A 23311-nucleotide genomic window follows, 5' to 3' on the forward strand; every position below is an offset into this window, starting at 1 on the left:
CACACAGGGAGTTCTTTTTCGTCCAGCGTTTATGCCCCCAGGAAGAGGGGGGAAGCCATAATGATACCCAAATCCAAATAACGGCCAACCCTCCCATGAGACAAGAGAATTTTTTTTGTAAACGCTAAAATGCTCATTTCCATCTCCATCAGCAAGGTCAGAGGACTACAGGGCCAGTCACTCAGTAACTGACCAACCCAGAGACCTCTGGAGAAACACAGCATGACACAAAACACTAGATCTCTAGGCAAACGAGTCACCATCGTCTACAGCTTGTCTGTCACAGCACTGACATCCATGGTCCCTTTGACCACTGGTTTTTGAATAGCACATATACGGCATAAGAGTGAGTTTGAGAGTCAAGAGTGCTTTTCTACAGAGTGCATGGAGGGGTTGTGTATTCTTCAGAAAGTTCTGGTTCTAAACATTTCTTTATTAGGTACCTTAGATAGTCATTTAACAAAAATGACAACCAACAACTTTTTATAGAACGCCCACTCTGTTAGATACCTGTTTATAACAATAAACACGACAGATGCAGGCCTGGCTCTCAAAGAGTGTGCAATCTAACAGGATCCATCAAAGAACGCTGCTCCCCCAGCTCTTGTATGGCTGACTCTTCACCCTGTACGTCTTACCTCAAACGTTATCTCCACACAGAAGCCTTCTCCACCTGCTCTTTCTAAAGTCGCTTTCTTTCTTCTGGTCATTTGCCATCAGATCACCCTTCATAGTACCTACTACAATCTATAGTGTCTTGTGGATTTGTTTAGTTATTTATATAACTTTTCCTACTAGCCTCACACAACAGAGGTCCTGTGTTCCCCACTGCATCCCCTGTGCCTTGCTCAATAAATATTTGCTGAACGTTGAATTAAAGAAGATCTAAAAATATAATAAAAGTTTCACCATTTTACTCAAAAGAATAGAATGCCAGTTAGTCACTAAACGAGAGTGAGAGAGGTGGATCCGGGACTTTTTCAAAGAATAAAATTAAGGGTTCTAAATCTCTCCCCATTGGGCATGGCAGCCCTTAGTCACATGGTTATAAGCATGTGTATCTTTGGTGTGTAAATATGTCACTGAGTGTAAGGAAGCCCCAAGGAACATGGCACCACTGTGAATGCCTCCCATAGACAGCGCTAAGAGCCAAGAGTTGGACCTGTTGGCAAAAAACACCCCCAGATCATTCTTGTTATGGGTTGAATTGTGCCTCCTCTCCCCAAATTCAAATGTTTAAGTCCAAATCCCAGTACCTCACAATGTGACCTTATTTGGAGACAGGATCTTTACAGAGGTAATTAAATTAAAAAGAGGTCATCAGGTGGGCCCTAATCCAATATGGCTGGTGTTCTTTTAAGGAGAGGAAATTTGGAAACAGAGACAGATACTCATGGAGGGAAGAAATGCAAAGAGACACAGAGAGAAGACAGCCATCTGCAAGGCAAGGAGAGGGACCTAGAACAGACTCTTCCTCAGCGCTCAGAAGGAACCAGCTCTTACGACATCCTGGTTTTGGACTTCTAGCCTCCAGCACTGGGAGACAGTAACTGTCTGTTGTTTAAACCACTCGGTCTGTGGCACTTTGTTATGGCAGTCCTAGCAAACTAAGACAGTTTTCCATAACCTCCTAAAAATTTTATTTTACGTTTTCCTAGCTCTTTAGTCAAGATTAAACGCTAGGATTTTTTTTTTTCCTTAAAAAGTCCATACAGCATTAGAAATTCATGGGGAAATTAACACTGCTGAGATAATATTCCATGCAGGAAACATAACTGGATCCCTATATCATACTGAAAAATAAATTCTAGATAGATTAAAGATCTAAACGTAAAATCAAGTCTTAGGTTTTTGTAATTAATATGAGCAAATATCTTTATGACTTGGAGGACAGGATTACAGAAAAACACAAAAGAACAAATTATTTGACTTTGTTAAAAGTACACACTTCTGTTTAGTAAAAGACTCCATAAACAAAGTGAAAATACAATAGTATCAAGAATGTGTAAAAAAAACTTACACATACAGTAGTAAGAAAATAGGTGAAAGATATAAACAGGCAATAGACAATAAACATAAAAATAAAAGACGCTGGGGCTGGCCCGGTGGCACAGTGGTTAAGTGCGCACGTTCTACTTTGGCGGCCCGGGGTTTGCTGGTTCCCATCCTGGGTGCGGACATGGCACCACTGGGCATGCCATGCTGTGGTAGGCGCCCTACACATAAAGTAGAGGAAGATGGGCATGGATGTTAGCTCAGGGCCAGCTTTCCTCAGCAAAAAGAGGAGGATTGGCAGCAGTTAGCTCAGGGCTAGCCTTCCTCAAAAAAATATAAATAAATAAATAAAAGATGCTTAACCTCACTCATAATTCATTATAAATTAAAACAACAAAAATTCCATTTCACAGATATGAGACTGATTAAAAACTTAAAAATCTGACAATAACCAAGTGTTGGTGAGGATGTGAAGAATGACACACACTGTCTCTCATACACACTGCTGGTTGAGAACGTAAACCTGCTTAACCCTCTTGGAGAGCAATCTGGCAATATGAAGACGTATTTTCTCATGGACCTAGCAATTCTACTACTAGGTTTATCCCCAGAGCAATGCAAATATATGTGCACAAGAAAAGGCACAAGAATATTCACTGCAGGAAAGTTTGTAAGACTGAAAAATTGGAAACAAATGTTTATCAACCAGAGAATGGATAAATATATGGTACTATAACGGCACAACGAAACACCAAACAACAGTTAAAACAGATGAACTGGAACTACATTTATTAACGTGGGTCAATCCCCCAAACATAACATTGAGCCAAAAGAACGAGTTGAAGAATGATGTGGACATGAAGCTGCCATTTATTAAATGTTTGAAACATGGAAAAAATTAAATTATTACTCATTGTTAGTGGACACATAGGTGTATATATATAATGAAGATATACATAAGTTCACATATACGTGTGTGTGTGTGTGTGTGTGTGTGTATAAGTATAAAAACATGAATAGGAAGGAAGATAACTCTGGAAAAGTGGAGAGGCATGAGGTGAGCGCCTCAAATGCAGCAATAATGTCTTATCTCTTTAAAAAATCTGAATATGACAAAATGTTAACATTTTACAAAGCTGGATTTGTATTTTTCTCTGCACTTTAAATATCTCATGATTTTTTAAATGGACAAAGCAAAAATCAACATAATAATCCATTCAAAGGATTGCTAAAACTGTACACATTCAGTCCTGCAGGGAACTGAAGCCCTGACACTAGTAAGAAAATGAGATTAAAACCAAGCACATGGTCCTGCTGTTGGTGGGATGAGGAGTGAGGAAAGGAGGAGGAAAGAGGTGTGACTGATCCATCAGGTATACAACCGCAGGGAAAAAGCGTAAGAAAATTTCTAGCCAGTTGCTACCAACTCTAGAGCCATGCATTTTGGGGAAGGAAAATCTTAGAAGTCCCTAAGCAATTTTAAATCCCACTTTTTTAGAAGAAATTGTTTTTCCCATTCTTTGGTCAACAGGTGCTCAAGTCTGACCTTAGCGTTTGCAAGAATGTGTGAACAGTGTTTTATTAGCACAAACTGTGCACAGGCCTTCTTTTAACTCTTATTGTCGTTTCTAACATTACTGAGCTTCATTTTAAAAATAATATCTTATTTTAACCGCTTCTGAAGACTGAAAAGGCTAAGGAAGAAACTCATTACTGACATTATTAGTATTATGAACAAGACTGTTTCGACATTGTTCAAATCGCTGCTTTGGCTTGCTGCTGTGCACACAGGCTTTAAGAACTTTCCACAGTGCCTGAACTGTGTTATAACTGTGGCAGGTTAAATCAGTGAATAATCACTTCAGGACTCTTTGACACTGACCAGAACTCTGATATCTTTGCTGCTGCCGTCTGGGGCTCTGGAGGTTTCTGTTGTAATGTCGGTGAAAAGTACTGTATTATGTATCAGAAGGATTCTCACAAACCTCCACTTTAAGCTTTATATGGAGGTACTCGCCTTAGGCAACAAGCATGGCCCATGTCTCTTACCTCTTCCTTCTGAAAGCAAGGCCCAGTGTATTCTTTCCACTTTCAATATAGTTAGGATGATAAGTGTCTAACATGTCCTATTAAACCCACTGTCAATGCCACTGCAGTGTTATTTTCTAATTTAGAATGTGAATTACACTTTCTCCAAATATGTCAGCCTGAGTTTCACAAAAATGAGACTCAGAGAATCTTAGAAGCTAAAAGAGAATTTAGAGGGCATTTTGTCCAAATGAGCAAATAAACTGGGATAGAGGTATCCGCAGGGTATATGCAGCAGTGTCCAGGGGATACTAGGTGCCATAGGATAAACTTGACAACTCCTAGGAGGGTCAATTTTACACTTTTTTTTTTTTTTTTTTTTTTTGCTGAGGAAGATTCACCCTGAGCTAACATCTGTTGCCAATCTTCCTCCAGCTTTGCTTGAGACGGATCAGCCCTGAGCTAACGTCTGTGCCAATCTTCCTCTATTTTGTATGTGGGTCACTGCCACAGCACGGCTGACGAGTGGTTTAGGTCCACACCCAGGATCTGAACCTGCAAACCCAGGCCACTGAAGCAGAGTGCACTGAACTTAACCACTATGCCATGGGGCCAGCCCCTACACAAATATTTTTGAATAGAGATTTAACTACTAAACAAAACATTTTTATACACTGATATGTACTAGGGACACTTCAGATTCTTCTGCTCTCAAGTTAGAGAATCAACATTTGACTAGATACAGAAATCCCATCTACATGATGAGGACATGATAATGATAAGTTACCATTTATTGAGCACTTACTATATGCTAGACATTGTGGTTAGATCTTTACACATATTATCTCATTCAGACCTCATAATATTATCAGGTAATAGTAATAATATATTGTTTCCATTATACAGAGGAGTAAACTAAGGTTTAAAAAGCTGAAAAAACTTTCCATGTTCACCCAGCTAGTCAATAGCAGAGTTGGTGTTTGGCCCCAGGGCTGTCTGGCTTCAAAGCCTGCGATCTTAACTGCTGTCTCAGAAATCTGAAATTGAGGCACAGGAACTCTAATCATTCTTGAATTAGAAGATCCTTAATCAAGTCACATATGGTTCTGTCCCTCAGGTTTTCCCAGCTATAAAATTAGAACAGTATCTATCCCTTCCTTCATCATAATGAGGATCCAGAAGCTCATGGGATATATATGTTCACAGCATCCTATTTTAGAGCTGAAAAGAACCTTGGTCACACAAAAACTTGTACATGAATTTCTATGGAAGCCTTATTCATAATAGCCCCAAAGTGGAAGCAACCCAAATGTCCACCAACTAATGAATGGATAAACAAAACGTGTTATATCCATACAATGAAATATTCTTCAGCCACAAAAATCAATGCAGTATTGATACATGCTACAATTTGGATGAAGTTTGGAAACATTATGCTATGAGAAAGAAGCCAGTCACAAAGGGTCACACAAATATGATTCCATTTATGTGAAATGTTCAGAACAGGCAAATCCATAGAGACAGAAAGTAGATTAGTAGTTGCCAGGGGTCAGGGCATGGGGTAGCTTAGAAGGAATGGGGAGTGACAGAGTCTGTTTTTGGGGGGCTATGAAATGCTCCGTAGTTAGATAGTGGTGATGGTTGCAAAACTCTGTGAATATACTAAAAACTACTGAAGTGTGCACTTTTTAAAAGTAAATGTGAATTGTATCTCAAGAGAACTGTTTTTTTTTTTTTAAAGAGAAACTTGGAGGCCATGGCAGCAAAGGAAATATATTTAAAAATACTTTGGACAAAAGCATCATTTTTGAAATATTGTACTACATTTTAGATATTATTAAACTGTGAAATACATTTCACGCTTATGAAACACACTATCTACATTATAAGAAAAGCATTGTCTTCTACTACCTCTGCTGGCTGTTAGCTTGTCCTAGGAGAATCTTGATTCACTTCAAAGTACTCAACTCCTCTAGTTCCTGAATACTCAGTTAATAAAATGACAATAAAACACCATCTAAACTGGCTGCTGATGGAAACCCCAGGGGCTTGTCCTGTTTAAAAAGGGGAAAAAAGCGACGAAACTCACCAAGGGCCTACATTCAAGGCCAGAGAGGATAACAAGAATCTAGATTTAGTGGAAATGTTATCCTCCTATACTCTTCTGGGAGCAGCTTAACAGGATTTTCCGCAGGGAAATTAGGCAAAGGAACCTCAACTATAAAGATGCTGCTTTAGTAAAATAACCATCAACACTGAAACAAATCCTTACCTTCATATACTGCTTAACATAAATACGTTATCTCATTTTCATTTCAACAGTACTTGCATGAGGTACCAATTTTTACCCCCACTTTAAAGACAAGGAAAATGAGGCACAAACAAGTCACCCAGTTTTTCAGAAGCAGAGTCAAGATTCAACACGCATCTAAGTTCCAAGCTCTGTGCTCTTTTGCTATGTCATGCTAATATTTGCTTTCTCCCTTCATCTCTCTTGGCCATCTATCTTTCACCAGATCAGAAACCAGAATTAACTCTGCTTCAGCCCATGTTATATTGTAACATAAACTTAGTCCCCAACAAAGGATGTCCCTTTTAATTGTTCTGTTTTGTTGTATTCCTTTCATAAGTCTCCATAAGAAATGCTTAGAGTAAGTATTAAATAAATGTTTTTGAACAAATAAATCAATCTGGCCAGGCCTATCTGGTTAATTCAATGTTTCGTGAATAATGAACGAAGACTCAAAAACCTTCACAAGAATAGAACTTCCCTTCCCAGTTGCTGAAAAAGGTTTACTGAGTCAAAAATGCTGTTACTGAGCTGGCCCTGTAAATGACTCCTTGAAGAACTGTCCAACTCTTCCTTTCCAGCCAATCAAATAGTGATTTGATTCCCTGGATGGGAAGCCTGAAGACAAGATCTTCAGCTCTACCCATCACCTGAATTCTCACCTTTCACATACATCTGGATATTTCCTGCAACTAGCTATTTTCCAAGTTATTACGCATCTCTTTCTCTGTTTCCTTCTTTCCTTCCTGTCTTCTGCCCTCCTTCCCTTCCTCTCTCCCTTTCTCTCCGCCTCTCTCACCTTTTCCTCCTTCTCTATTTCTCCCACCCCTCCCCCCTTCCTTCTCTCTCTCTCCTTCCTCCTCTCCCTTGCTGCAGTGGTAGCATTTACTTCACACTTCCTTGTGAGGCATGAAGGTTGTGACCAGTCTCAGAGTACCTATGGGAAGCAACTATGACACAAACTAATGAAACAACTTCATACAGTGTTACCCGTTGAAGTAGTGGAACTGCCAAGAATCTACCATATGCTGCTCTAGCTAAGCATTTCCCAAAGACCTAAGCACCAAACACTAACCAGGCGGACCAAGACAGTGCTCTCATGAGAACGTTTGTGCTTAGGGATGAGATCAGAGTAGAAGTTCTTTTTTCCTCTGGTAACTGAAGAGTTAGTAGTTTTATTTTCAACACATGAGACGGACTGAGGTACAATAGTAAATCCAGCTCTTAATTTTCAAAAGTAGGTGGATTTAGAGAGCAGGGTATTAACAACATTCCTGCATTTGTTAAAAAGGTATGTTCTATATTTAAATGAGATTTCCACCTATTCAGTACTCAAACTCCTTTTTTTTGCAATCACTTTACAGTCTTGACCCTGGTTAATTAATTAATACTTCCATGACACCACCCTACAAAGGTACAAGCAAAGAATTTTTTACTTAACAGGGAAATAAAGAAAATAAATTTTAAATATAGATACACATACCTCCTCTCATATTTAAATAGTATGAAAGAATGTACATCCACAAATGTAATATCAATGGAAATCATTTACTCCAGAAATTTTCCCTAAGTTTTTCAGTTTAAAGACAGCACCATTTAATATTTGAACTAAATGCATTAACATAATTTTACCAGTGACAGACTTCCTCTAGGTAACGGAATCATAGAATTTTAGAGCTACAAGGAAGGACAAAAATCATTAAGCACAACCTTTTCATTTTAAAAATGAGAAAACACCCAAGTTAAGTGATTGTCAAAACCCCATAGCTGGCTAATGACAGGCAAGAGGCTTGGCTCCTGACTCCTAGTTTGGCACAGCTCAAGTTCTTACAGGTGAAAAATATTTAACTTGTTGCTATTAACACCAAAGGCAACAAAAAGTCAGAACTACTCCTACCATATATATGTTTAACATGACACAGAAACTCTGTTTCAACTTTTAGTAATTTACACCATAAATTCCTCACTTGTGACTCACCCTGCTGAGCTGATCCAGTAACCTTTGGTTCTGTTCTGACAGCTCCTGGACAGCCCGGGTTTTCTCTCGGTCTGCTTCCCGTAGATGAACTTGCTGCCTCTCCAACTCATCCTGAAGCTGTTTGACGTCGCTCTCCAGCTCTGACACACGTCCTTCCCACTCCCCTTCTCGATTCTCAAATCGTCTTCTTAATTCGTGTTTCTCTTGTTCTAAGTGCTGGGTGAAAAATGAAGAGGATTTAAAAACTATTAAAAATTCCACAGCCTCTCGTTTTTTTCTCTTTTCACACTCTCCTGTGTGGAACTTTTCTTTTTCCCAGTCGGTCAGCACAACAGAACACTCTGCCACATACAAAAAATCGCCCATTTCACAGCCACAAATATATTCCCTTCTTCCAGAGCAGGGAAGGAGTTGGTTTCTCAAGGAGAATGCCATTCCTATTAAAAATATTTAATGTTACTATGTAGACGTAGGAATTCACTTGAAATTTAGCAAGTCATCTAATTAATTGGTGAACTACACATTTAAACAACTTAAAATGAGTCCTCAAGGCAGCTTCTTTTGGAATCATCTACTGTGCCTGGCATAAGACCAAGCACTTAGAATCACAGAATTTTCAGAGACAGAAAGAACTCCAGAGATCCTTCAGATTAACCATCTTTTCTTACAAATGCGGCAAGAGGAGATAATAAGTAACAAGCTCAAGGTCAATACTAGTAAATGGCAGAGCTGGGATCTGTGTCCAAGTCACCTGACTCTGTTTAGCGTTCTAAATCACAACTCAATAAATATTTGTTGCTATATATAGCACTGTATTTCTAAATCATTAAGGCAAGTGCAGGTTCAGCTCTACTTTCAATCATGGCCTATTAGCCTTGCATATTTATTTTCGATCCGTTCATTCATTCCTGAGTGCCTACTATGGGGCCAGCCACTGCTCTGGGGATGTAATAAGGAGCAAAACAGACATGGCCCATGCCTTTATGGAGTTTTCATTCTAGTGAGAGAGGCTGATAAAAGTAATAAGTTGTGTGTGACAAATGGTATGCAAGAAAAGTATAGATGGTGGAAGTTCTTTTGAACTGAAGGAAATAAGAACATCTTTTTGTTTCTATGACATAAGCATAGATGTCTCTTTTCAGGGGCAAGTATGTTCTCCTACTTAAAAAGCACAGGATGTACAAACAAGCCAAGTCTATACCTCGAGGAATATATAAAATAGAAGTTAAAGTAATGGTCCTCAACGTTTGGTGCTCTCAGAAAAGCTCTGCGTAATTGTTCAAAATATACCACCTGGACCCCGATTCCAAAGACTGTGATTCAGTTAAGAATGGGATGAGGCCTGGGCAAGCGTGCATCTATCTATCTATCTATCTTGGTTCTACAGGAAATTCTGATGCACTGAAGGCTGATATCAAACACTGAGATCGTTTCAACAAGCTAGGATGAGCACACGAATCTTTACTTCACAGTACTCAGTCATCTCTTCACCTTGGGAAGCCATGCTTCAAGTTCCAAGTTCTCACTTTAAAAAATTTTTTTCAAAAGCCTGAAGGGCCAGGGCATATGGTTATACAACAAAATCAGTCCCATTACTTCACACCTGAGATGTTTCTAAAAAAGAGATTATCCCTTTTCATCCTGCCATCTTATTCCTCTTACTTTGCTCTGAGTGACTTGTGAATGTTTCCGAAAGTTGAATTTACCCCCCAAAAGATGAAAATTTACCACAACAAAGCAGTCCAAATAATGTGGCAAAAGAAAAAAACAGTGATCCAAAATTAAATTTCTGAGCACATTAGCAAAGGCAGTTTTCACTGAAATAAATGTACAGCCCTGCAAATTGACCACTTTAAGGAAATACCAACTTGCATATAGCCACTCTAGTATATTTGTTGAAAAAGTCACACACTTATACTTGTTATACTTTAGACAGCCTCAGTTTGGAGCATGTGGGACAAGGAATGACAAAGGACAGAATTCTACTCATGAGCATGAGAATTTTCTGCTTCATGCTTTCTTCATATTGCTAAACTTCCAAAAATGAGAATGTTTTAGTCACTGTTGAAATTTCAGAAGGAAGAAATGCAGAAACAAATGCTAACTGCAATCCCAAAACTGTGATACTTGGTTTTATTGAGTTTTTCCAAAATGAAAAAGACTGAGCAGAAGGCAACAAGAGGTCAGTAATCACAGTGTTATTGAGAGGCCAGATAAATTAGGCTTGTGTTCTAAAAGAACAGAGAGACTTAAAAACATTCAGCAAACAGCTGTTAGTGAACAGCCCAACCAGGCAACTGAAACAACCCAATCCACTTGTGGGGGGAGGGGCCTGTTGAGGACAGGCGGTGCTGATCAGTCTATTCTGTCCTTCTATTTCCTTGGACATGTGACAATTCGGACAATCCTAATTCAGCTGTCCCACCAAGACTTTCCAATGAACATACAGAATTTAGCCTTTTGTCTACACTGAGAAAAGAAAGGTTTCTCGCAGAATTATATTTTCAATCAAGTGCTAAATTAACCAGTAAACTCTAGGCAGAATATCGGTAAGTGTGGAGGTGAGGCTCTGTCCATGCTATTTCTTGGTTCTCGGGGTTACATGGTATTTTAAAAGTTGAAATTTACACCTGAAATAATATAATGTTACATGTCAATTATACCTCAATAAAAAAAGAAAAAAGTTAATATCAAAACTGTCAAGGTCATCAGAAACAAGGCAAGTCTAAGTAATGGTCACAGCAAAGGGGAGACTAAGAAGATATGAAAACAGTGTAATGTGGTAGCCTGGATGGGAGCCTGGAACAGAAAAGGACAATATGTAAAGGCTAAGGAAATCTGAATAAACTAAGGATTTAGTTAATAACAACATATCAGTATTGGTTCCTTAATTATGGCAAGTGTACCATATTAATGTAAGATGTTAATAATAGAGGAAACTGGGTGCAGGGCATATGGAAACTCTCTGTGCCATCTTTCCAACTTTTCCGTAAATCTAAAACCATTCTAAGAAAATAAAGCCTACTTAAAACTCTCAAAAAACAAAAGTTAGTATCATCAGCCTACCTAAAAACAGTTGTTAAAAATATGAATTTCTGTAAAGAACCAAAAAGCAATACCATGCTCATAAGTCCAAGATACAGTTCTTGAAAAATACAAAGAAAAAGTACTATTTTTTAAGTGGATCAAGCACTAAATGCAAATCAGGACCCCTGGGTTTGCTCCCCTAAATCTACTAGTGACTCCCATTCATTTTCATCTTACTCATTTTGCCCTTTTAAAAAAATGGTACTAGAATCATTAGAATTGGCCTACAAAAGGGGGAAGAAAAGGTAATTGAGGAAAAACACTGTCTCTGCAGTAAGAGATAATTCACTCTCAGCTGGAATGGGGAAAATGGGGATGCTGCACATTAAAAATAATAATTTTTAAAACTAAATAAATATTTGATCTCTGAAGAAAAAAGTGTATAAATGCAAGTTACTGTCTTATTTCATATTCTGGGGAAAAAACTAAGGACTTGGCTGGATATAAGTTTTAAAAGCAAAAGGGCTAATTGTAGATGCAGAAGAAATAAATTTTTTAAATGTGTTTAGAACTTTAAGCATATAAAAATCTGATTCAGTGAATGAATAAAATACAATATAGTCGATCTAAGGGTGGAAAAAATGACCAAAACCTTACAGTCTTTCAAATTAAATTGAATCTTGGCTTGAACCTTCTTCATTTTAAGAGAGGTACAGCTAAAAAACTTCTATGTTAACCTTTAAATCATTAAAGACTTTAAAGAGTGTGCCTTTAATGCGAGAGCAGTGTAAGATCAAGTACTTCATGTTTTAAATGACAAAACAAAATCTCAGGTTTGGCACACAGAACTGGAGAGGTATTCAATACTAACTAATAAATAGGTAGAAATACAGATATTGAAAATGGCTAATTGGTCCTGAAGGTAGAAAGGTACCAACTGTGAAATAGTAAGGGAGGAGATGGGACTAAAACAAAACCAGCCCAATTATTTAATAGTCAAATCAACATTCTCCCAGAGTCCACTCATGTGTTTAGCTTTCAAACCAACCTGTGAGAAAATGTGTTTGACCCAATGTGCGACAGTTTGTGGAAAATTACAAACGCTTTTTTTTCCCTAAAGATTTTATGTTTCCTTTTTCTCCCAAAGTCCCCCCGTACATAGTTGTGTATTTTTAGTTGTGAGTCCTGCTAGTTGTGACATGTGGGACGCGGCCTCAGCATGGCCTGATGAGCGGTGCCATGTCTGTGCCCAGGATTCAAACTGGTGAAACCCTGGGCCGCTGAAGCAGAGCGCATGAAGTTAACCACTCCGCCACGGGGCCGGCCCCCTACAAATGCATTTTAAAGTAAGGGCTGGTTCTCTGCTCCTAAACGTTTAACTTAATTGAAAATATATCAGAGTGGCTGTGTTAAACTTTAGAAACTATTTTGTCTAAGCAGACATTCTAAAATCTAGGCTACTTAAAAAATACACAGTGGGGAAAATTCACTTGCTGGTATTAAATGAAATAGTCCCCTGTTAATAGGTTTGTCACTCTAATATTAAACTAGAAGAATTAACAAGGAGCTAATGACAATACCTTTATAAGATATTTTTAAATATATGTTTTAAAAAACCCTAATAATTCTTAATGATAATTTTCAAACATACCTAGAAGAAATAGTACAACTGAATTTCCCATCACTCAGCTTTAATAATGATCAATATTTGGCTTTTTAAAAATAACCTTTAAAAAATGTTACTTTTTAAATTGTGGTAAAGTATACATAAAATTTACCATCTTAACTATTTTTAAGAGTACAGTTCAACCATGCACATTGTTGTGCAACCAACTTCCAGAAATTAAAAATAAACCTAATGCTAGAGTTCATGTGCTGACCTGCTGAGGAGTGAACACTTAAAAAAACAAGAGCTTTAAACTATTTTTTTATTGTCTATCAAGTCAATACAAAAAGTCAAAGGTAACTTATTTTTTTTTACAATAGAAGCTTTCTTGTTATAGAATTCTGAAATCTTTTTCCTCTGTTGAAGAAATGTATAAAGGCTCCACATGGAATCCAGGATGTGTGTAATTGCACACTCAGGATTACTCTGAAATCTGTCACTAATCAAACTGGCTGATATGATGTTCCTTTCAAGTTAGCTGCCTCTTCAATCAAGTCCCTCACTGAAGGAATTCAGATCACACGTACAAATCTCTGCAGTCGTACTTCTACAGAGAGTCGTGTAATCCAATCTCTCTTTTATAAAAAGATACCCTTTCATTTCGAGACCTCTACTTCAAGTGAAAATTAAACAGTTCAATTCATTGGGTTGCTTTTTGGCAGTCTACCTATAGGTTTCACAAACTACTTTTCAGAGTGGTATCTTGGGAGTTCATCGACTGGCAGACCTAGTTAACAGGCCAACTGAACTACAGGGAACTCATCGCTTTCCTTTTTTCTCTCTGATTTACTTCTGATATGTCATTAGACTACAAACATGGTTAAATTTTATTCCAGAAAAGTTTTGGAACCTACATTCTGACTGTTCAACCAGTAGCAGTGATATGGAACCAGAGTAGCGTCAGTTTCAGACCCTATTCAGGACGGTACTAGTCTCTTGTAACTAAGAATAAAAAGAACTGGTTGCAACCAAACTGGGTAACAACAGTAAATGCACAGGCAGAAAAAGATCAGCTCATCTCCACTGCCAGAGATCTCCCCCACCCCGCTTTTTAAAATCTAATTTTTAGAAATGCTGGTGTTCTGCACCTCTTTCAAGTCCCTTTTCTAGTTAAGGGCAAGAAAACAAACAGGCATAGCTCCAAAAGACTGCCAGAGAATTAGTAGAAATTTTATAAATACTTTAAGGGGTATTTATAACAACAGTTAAAGTAATATGGTTCTCATAGGTTGCATTTAGCCATTCAGGTGCATGTGTGAGACCCACAACACAGTACCGTTTAAATACACATAAATACTTAGATCCAAATTAAATCCACCACCAACGGTCACATGCTGAGCCTAGGCTCGCCTGATTTCTGCAATGGAACCACATTTCCTAATCCCTGAGTATTTGAAAGCTATATAAAGCTCCTTTAGGGGCACTTGTTTCCCACAACTCTGAGCTCCGGGGAAGTTAAGACAAGGGCATCTGGAGGCCGTAACGCCAGAACTGGAAAGCTTCAGGCTAACACCCTGATTAGAGATTAACTCCCTCTCCGAAAACCTGGAGCATATTTTAAATGCTTCCCGACGTTCTCATTTCTCGGCGTGCAGACATCACCTCAGTGCTGTACAAATTAGTCATACTGTAAGCTCTATTTTAGATTCTGTGTACAGTACATATATAGAACGGCCCACAGCGGTTAGACCTGTGCATGGACCCATTTGCTGCGAGCAGGGTGAGAAAGTCAGGTGCGTTCAACGAGTGCCCTGATCTGATAATCCGAAACCCTCCACCCTACCCCTACCCCAGCCCCGGCGGTTTTCTGGGAGGCAGGGTGAGCAAGGAACGGGTGGAGTCGGGTGGGGTGGGGTGGGGTGGGGTGGGTGAGCGGCTCCCGAAGCTACCAGAGCCGGGCGGGCGGACGGGCGCCTGGGTTCCCCCTGCTTCCAACCCATCCCAGGAGGGACGTCCTCACCTCTAGCTTATCTGTCAGCTCCTTGTGCATCTGCTCGTACTGCCGGCTCATGTCCTGGTTCCTCTCGAGCAGCGCCTTGCCCAGCCGGGCCGCCAACACCAGATCCTTCTCCTTCTGCCGGATCACCGACAGCAGCTCGGGATCCTGGGCGGGTGGTGGCTGCGGTCCGGCCCCCTCGGCCGGAGGCCCGGGCTCGGCCTGAGGATGCTCCCCGGGGTCGGACGGCCGTTCCCCGGCCGCCAGCAGCGCCAGCTCCTCCTCTAACGCCAGTTCCAGCTCCCCGGGGCCCCCGGGGAAGGAGATGAGGGCGGCGACGGCGGCTGGACTCGCGACTGCGTCCGCGGCCGCGGCGGGCAGCTCCATGCAGCAGGCGCTGTCCGGCTCGGCGGGTGCTGAAGCGCGGCCGGCCAAGCCCAGGCAGAAGGCGGACATGGCCCGCGCGCGCGGAGCCCGCAGCGGTGCGGCCCGGCCGGCGCGCGCCAGGCTGCAGGGGGGAGGGGCCCCGCCGCGCCGCCCCGCGCCCCGCGCCTCGCCTCGCGCCGCGGCACGCGCCCCCCGGGTCCCCGCGAGCCCTGGGCGCGGCGCGCGCCGGCCCGCCCCTCCCCCGCGCCGGCGGCACGCGCCCCCGCCCCCGCCCCCGGGCTCAGCTGCTCGGCGCGCTCTGGGGAGGAGGAGGCGGTGGCAGAGGGAAGGCGGAGGAAGGGAAGGCGGAGGGGCCGCGAAGCGGGAGGAGCGGTGGCGACGAGGAACGCCGCCGCCGGGTTTTCAGCCGCCCTGTTGCTGCTGCTGCTGCTGCTGCTGCTGCCGCTGCCGCCGCCGGCCGGGCAGCGCCTCACGGGGCGGGCTGCGCTCGGCTGTCGCTGCGACGCTTACTGCTGCTGCTGCCGGCGGCCGCTGTCTGCAGCCGCGCTCCATGTCCCTCGGCTCGGCGGCGGCGGCGGCTGCTGCAAGCGCCGAGGCGGCGGCTCCACATCGCGCGCCCCGCAGCCCGGCGAGCTCCTTCCTGCCTTCCTCGGCTCCTCCTGTTCACCGGGCCGGCCGCACCCCGCCCCGGGCTTCCGGCCGCGCCCCTCGCCCCGCCCCTCGCCGGCGCCTGACGCGCGCGGGCACCTGTTCGCCGCGCCCGCGCGGGATTCGCCGGCTCGTGGGTCTCCTCAGCGGCGCCCAGGTGGCGCCGGCGGCCTTAACCCCCGGGCTGCCTCACGCCTGGGGGCGGCTGCGCGCGCCGCCGGTGGAGGCGGCTGGCGCATCCCTAACGGTCGGGGCGGCTCCCCCGGCGCGGCCACGCCCCCGGCCTCGCGCCCACAGCGGGGTGTGGCTCCGCCCCCAGCACGCTCACCTCGGGGTGTGGCCTCGTTCTCACCTCTGAGCGCGGCCCCGCCCCCGGCCTCGTTCCCACCTCGCCGCGCGGTCCCGCCCCCGGCCTCGTTCTCACCTCTGGGCGCGACCCCGTCCCCGGCCTCGCTGCGGCTGCTGGGCTGGGGCGTTTCTCTGAGTCTGGCGGTGCTCAGTTTTGTGGCCTCCTCATAAGTGGTCTCCAAGGAGCACTTGGGCCATTCCTCCAAGACGGGTGGCCAAGCCCCAAGAGACACTCGCAGGCACAGAATTTGAGTCTGGCCCCTACGAGAGCTAAGCAGTCAGGAGAGGGAGCCCTAGAGAGCAGCAGGAGAAGGGATGACTTCAGAAACCCGGCATCTTAACGATGATGACTCAGGGATCTGAGGGACCAGATGCCTCGGAGATCAACAGCCTCGAAAGAAAGAGGTTATGTTGAGAAATAACGGAAAAAATTGCTCACAGATGGGAATACGAAGCAAAGACTCTCCCTAATAATAACTTGGGTTTATTAGGCACTTAGTGTGTACCGTGTCTTGTGCTAAGTGCTTTCTATGCGTTATCTTAGATAATCTTCACAAGAATCTTATGAAGTAAGTACTGTCACTTCCCATTTTACAGAGGAGGAAATTGAAGCCTCGGGAGTTACAAGATCAGATCCAGGCAGGCCGACACCAGGGTTCATGTAAATCATTATTTTTTACTTTCTTCACACACAAGTCTTGAGGAGGATAAATGATAATTTGTGACCAAGATGACCTGGCTCAATATGGAAGGTGGTATCAGGAAAGCTTCCTGGAATGATCAAAGGATTGAAGAGCCTGCTGGATGATTCCTGTCAGTAGTTGCTTGGACCTCATCGGGGATGCTCTCTCTCCTATTTTCAGAAACAATGCTGTCTGAAGCTAGAATTGGTCCTTATTCTTTCCCTTTCCTCTTGGACAGCAACCCCCTTTTCAGTTAAATCATACCTTGATTCTTTTCATCACAGTGAGATGGAAATTTCAGGACACCAAGAGGCTGAAATGGGCCAAATGGTTTCTCATGACTTTTATTCCTTATTAAATTCACAGCCTAAGCCATATTCAACTATATACATCACTTTCTATCCTCAGACTGAAGGTGAGAATCCGAAAGGTCCTGAGCCTCAGGGCTGGCTTTGTCTGCTTCTTGGCTGGGAAGGAGACGGACCATAGAGGGGTTCCTGCATCAATCTTAGAGCTAGATTTTGGAAGGTGACCATGGTACCATTACAGTAATGGCCTGTTCTAACACGTTTTATTAGGCCCTCTTGAGCAGATATTGTGGGCCCATGGTGAGATCCAGTTGCAATTTCCTTTTAATTAGGAAAGGACAAGTTTCTCCTTCATCTATCTATAGAGACACACACATCAAAAGCAAACAATTCCTAATCAGATGTTTTAGCTATTTATTTTTCCTTGATTGGGACTTGCAGCCTATCTTTTTTAAAAGGTCTTTGGCATACCCTGTTGAACTCAATGGTCCTACTCTATTAGACTTACCTGTTACTGTGAGGATGAATTCTTACAGTGCCAGCTCTAACTTTGAAGATCCTTCCTCACAATGTTCTACTGCCTAACCTGACTAGGAAGTGATCATTTTCTACTGTAGATTTGGCCCTAAGCACTATCTTTCTGTGGATGGTCAAATGAGACCAGCCCAAGTTTGGAGAATTATTTAGAATAATGGTTCTTACCAGTTTTTCATCTCAGAACCTCTTTATACTCTTAAAAATTATTGAAGACCGCAAAAACCTTTAGTTTATATAGATTTTGATATTGATATTTACCATATTAAAAATTAAAACTGAAATCAACAATCCAAAGTAACATATGTACCCCTATGTTCATGGCAGCACTATTCACAATAGCCAAGACATGGAAACTATCTGAGCCCATCAACTGATTACTGGATAAAGAAGATGTGGTATATATACACAATGGAATACTACTCAGCCAGAAAAAAAGACAAATTCATCCCATTTGCTGCAACATGGAAGGACCTGGAGGGAATTATGCTTAGCAAAATAAGCCAGACTGAGAAAGACAAACATCAGATGATTTCACTCATGTGTGGAATACAAACAAGCACATGGACAAAGAAAACAGTTCAGTGGTTACCAGAGGAAGGGGGGTGAGGGGAGGGCACAGGAGGTGAAAGGGAGCACAAATGTGGTGACAGACAAGAAATAACGTACAACTGAAATTTCACATTGATGTAAACTATTGTGAACTCAAAAAAATTTTTTAATGGGCAAAAAGCCCTAAAACTGAGAAAATTTAAAAATGCTTACAATAAACCTGTTACGCGTTAACAATGTATTATAATGAAAAGTAACTATATATTCCCAAATTAAAAAATGAGTGAAAGGAGTGGCCTCATTTTTCATTTTTGCAAATCTCTTTAATATTTGGCTTGATAGTAGCAAATTGGATTTTTATATCTACTTCTCCATTCAATGTGATATTTTGTTTTGACTGTGATATATGAAGAAAATCCAGTCTCACAAAGATGTGGTTGTGAAAAGGAGAAATATTTTAATAGACTTTTCAGGTCATCGTGGTTATTTTTCTTTGCTATTACACCAAAATCAGACAAGTTATGGCTTCTTAAATGTTACTTGCAATGTGGAATCTAAAAACATATCGAAGAGATCTATTGATGTATCTTCCACTTGGAATGGCTCTTTTATCCATGTGTGATTGATTCTATAACAGCATGTGTTGGTCATTTGGAAAATCTGTCTTCACTAGGTTATGCAGATCTTCCAAATAATGTCACGTGTCGCTATACTATATAGTTTTAAAAATCACCTTGATTATTATCACCACTGATCTCATCAGAAAAGTCTTTAAGTATCGGCAAGCTATCAAGCTCACTGAGGCAAATAAGAGTTTTCCAAAATTCTTATTTCTACTTGAAAGCTCCAATTGCATCACTAGTAACAATATTGTCTGTTGTTTTCCTTGAAGTGACAGACTTGCTTCATTAATTTTTGAGAAAATGTCTGCCAAATACCCAAATCTGAATATCGTCATTTATCATTCATTCATTTCAAGGAAAAATGGTGTTCCATGAAAAACATGGCTAGTTCAGCTCATAACTCAAATGGCGGTACAGGTGCTTTATCTCAAGACAACCATCGTAGTTAAATATGCAGCAGAAGTGCTTTATGGGTACTTCTCATTTCATCACATATTAAAAAAATGTGTGCTCAAGAGTCAGGATTCAATAAAAGTACCCCTTCATCAGGGACGTTCTTAAGTGAAACTAGCTTTTTTTTCTTCCAGTGAGCACATGGTAGTGAAGAATAACATTACCAGGACACTTTGGTCCCACTGCCTTGATTCCTGCTAAGGTATCCGTAGTATCACCCACCATGGCTTTTGCATCAACAGTGCAAATGTCAACACAGTGAAAAACGAAAGTACTATTGGACAGTTAGTATCATTATGAAATTAGTTTTACTATTATTAATAAAATTAGAATCAGTAGCATTGCAATTATTATGAAAATAATGTTTACTTTGTAGGGCCCCTGAAAGGGTCTTTGGGACCTTCAGGAGTTGGTGAACCGCATGTTGAGAACTGTTAACTTAGAGCCACTCAAGAACATTAGGTCAGCTTTGAGCTAAGAAGAATGGAGAAGTACTTGCCCACAAGGAAATGAGTGCCGGGATTTAAAACTCATCAGAGGAAAGTTATGAAAACCCTCAGCCTTCTAAAGCTTATTATTTAGTTTATTCTGCTTCATACAGGAATAATAGTAGCTGACATATATTTAGTACGACATTCCTTAAATCCTTTATATGACATTTCATTTAATCCCCACAATAACCCTATAATGCTACTATGTAACACCAGTATACACCACTACATGGTACTAAGATGCTAGTGTTTTAGGCCAGTCTGACTCTAAAATGCTTGCTTTTAGTTACTATGCCTCACTTCACATTTTTATTGTTTTTAATATATTCCTTTAAATACATTTGTGTTAGTGTTGCTTTTGGTACCTGGATATTCTGGTGGCCTTGGATATGACCCATCTTAACATATCATGGATGAATTTCCACATAAGTGCTGTTGCATTTTTAAGGGCAAAACATGAAATTTTCTTTCTCAGAAATCCTAATATCTCCAAATATGACAACACTCATCGAATTTCCCCAAGTTGTTTACTTTTATTATCCTCCTGATCTGCAAAAGCTGAAAAGTGTAGAAGACAAAACATTTTCCAGAAAATTTGTTTTTGAAAAGTCAAGTGTTGAAGAAACATGAGGAGCTGGCAAAATGTGATAAAGCAGTTCTATGCTTCGTATTTTCATTCAGCAATTACAAGTGCGTGTGCATTTTTTAAGTCATATATTTTATTTATGAACTAGTCGTGGGAACATAAAAGTCTCAAAAATTCCTCAAATGTTACCCAAAAGCTTTTTATATTTTTTGGAGATGAATTGATTCAACATTTTGCAAAATGTGATGTGTGTACCCCTAGTGATTCGCAACTTGATTTTTAAGGGAAAAACGTTAACTTCAGTGGCTGGTGCTCACCAGCATCAGTCTTTAGCGGACACCCTGGCCTGCCTGGTGTGGGAGTGTGCTTTCTCTGCTACCCATCATGGTGCCCCAGTTTGCCCTGCTGGGACCCCTTCCCAGCCCCACCTAAATTGCAGCAGCCCCTCCCATCTCTAAATTCTCACCTTGACAGCTCCCTCACCCCATTCCCCTCACCCCGCCCAGGGTTCTCTCCTGGGCCTTTGCTTCCACCCTGCACTCCCTTTTACCTTTTCTCAGACCACCATTCTGCCTGAATTTCCACCTCCAGCCTCCTCATTTCCCCATCCTGCCAAGCTCCTTGTTTCTCTCAGTGCCTGATGCTCTTTAATTAATTAGTCAAAGCCTCATCTTGCTCCTCTTCCTGACTCCCTCTCCCCCAGCTCTTGTCCTTTCCTATCACCATCCCTGCCCAGCTTTTCTCTTCCAGGTGAGAGTTCACCACTCCCAAGGATTTGCTTAACACCCCAGGTCTAGCTGCATTTTTATCTCTGCTCATTATTTCCTGACTATTCAGGAAATACTTTGGAGTTTTCAGCTCCAGACTCGTGTCTCTCCCTTCTCATCAGGCATTTCCAATTTTTCTCCTTATGGATTAAGAGCATGGACTCTGCAGCCAGACTTCCTGGGCTGGAATCCCAGTGCTGCCATTTATCAGTTGGGTGATCTCATACCTCTATGCCTCAGTATCCTCATTTGTAAAATGAGGATAATAATAGTACTTACCTAATAAGGTCTTTATTAAGCCCCAATGGTGCCTGGTACATAGTAGGTACAATATAGATGTTTGATGAATAAATAAATACATAAAATAACTGAGCACAGATCTCTCCCTCTGACTCCATGGTCTTTCCTAAATTTTATGTCTGTCTTCTTTTCTCTTATATGCCTGTTTCCTTTAAAAATAAATGTATTAAGTTAAAAAATGTCAACTCAAATAAAAATAATAATATAGGTGGCATTGGATATGGCAAAATCATGGTGATGGTAGGCAAATGATTGAAGCTGGGGTATAGTGGAATTATTGAGAGTGATGATCTGGGGTTTCTGGGTTACATCTGGCACTAACCAGCTGTGGACATTTGAGCAAGGCGTTCAATGTGCTTGGGCTTTGGTTTCCTCGTCTGTATGCTAAGAGGTTGGGCTGGATGATCATCCTTCATCTTCTAAACCAGTGGTTCTAGCCAGGGGTGATTTTGACCTCTGGGGACATTGAGCAATATCTGGAGACATTTTTGGTTCTCACAACTGGAATTGGGGGATGCTACTGGCATCTAGTGGGAAGAAGCCAGAGATGCTGCAAAACACTCTACAATGCATAGGACAGCCTCCCACAACAAGACTTATCTGTCCCTAGATATCAATACTGCCAGGGTTGACAAACTCTGATCTAAAACAAGAGGCTTCTACAATTTGACCATGGGATTTGTTACCTGAGAAAGATATAAATGGGCTATACACAAGAAAGGCTATGATGAGAGCCCAAGGGTGGTTTGGGCTGCTCTTAAGAATTCCCATTGAGAAACCCGGCCATAATAGAGCCATACGACTTAGGCAAACAAATAAATAAACAACAACAACAACAAATCCTTCTGTTTTGGGCTGAACTGTTCCCAATATTGACTAAATTGCTCCCCACTCTCCCGCTCCCTCGTCTAATGATTTGGCTGTCTCCATTGCCCAAACTCATCAGAAAATGACTGCTTTATGCTCAAGAGTTGGCTATTTATGGTTCTGCCAATGCCTACATCCAGAAAGATTTGTGATTTAATTTTCTGTGTTCACATTTTTCTGCTTCTTTTCAATGATCTTGGCCCTAAACACACTGCTAATATGTTTTGCTACATATATCATTCAACTGAAGCTATTTTTAGACATTTCCTAGTTTTATTTCATTTCAAGAATTTGCCAAACGTTTGTTATGTCTTGTTCTTTCTGCATCACATGCTGGTTTAATCTGTTGGCAAGCATGTTGTTTATACCTATTGATACTGCTCACATTAACACTGTTTCTTAAGTGAACCCTCCCCCACCATGTTTTTCCTTTATTTTTTGTCATCAATTTCAGAGTAAACTGATTGTAGAAATAGTATATCATCCAGTTGCTAGGACAACTGAAAACTTTTGCTAGTAGATAGGTAAAATAACTTTAATCTATTTTTCCTAGTTTATGTTATCATTGCTACTAGCATCCTTCTTGTTCTTAGTAAAAAGCCTTTATGTGCTTCTTGGTGTTTTCCTGTGGTCAGAGGAATTGCCATTTTCTGAAGAGTCAAGATTTAGTTGCACGTCCTGAAGAATGTAGCTGTGTTTGTCTCTGGGGTGTACAGGTAGGTGTGAGATATGTAGGCATGTTAAGTATTCTAGGAAGATAGTTGGAATAAAGCACTAGCTAATATTGGTATTTAATTTATACTTCACAGTGACTGGGAGAAGTAAGTTTTTATTGGTGATTAAA

The 23311-nt window shown here is 41.4% G+C and overlaps 1 protein-coding gene across 4 annotated transcripts in view; it reads right to left on the minus strand.

The window, feature by feature from the left end:
* The window catches only part of BICDL1 (BICD family like cargo adaptor 1), a 93639-nt gene extending 78139 nt beyond the window's left edge, over window positions 1-15500 (minus strand). The window contains exons 1-2 of one of the 4 annotated variants that reach the window (XR_011420804.1): window positions 14945-15478; window positions 8292-8507 (exon numbers count right to left, since the gene is read on the minus strand). Coding sequence is in view for 2 of the 4 variants with exons in the window: in XM_014727566.3 (XP_014583052.3) it covers window positions 8292-8507; window positions 14945-15376 (648 nt within the window). In the remaining 2 variants the exon portion in view is untranslated. Of the gene's footprint in view, window positions 1-8291; window positions 8508-14944 lie in introns of all 4 variants that reach the window. The other 3 variants (XR_011420803.1, XM_014727566.3, XM_023647042.2) reach the window with 3 other exon arrangements.
* Between the last annotated feature and the right edge of the window lie 7811 nt (window positions 15501-23311).

The sequence above is a fragment of the Equus caballus genome, chromosome 8, assembly GCF_041296265.1.
Source record: "Equus caballus isolate H_3958 breed thoroughbred chromosome 8, TB-T2T, whole genome shotgun sequence".
NCBI lineage: Eukaryota > Metazoa > Chordata > Mammalia > Perissodactyla > Equidae > Equus > Equus caballus.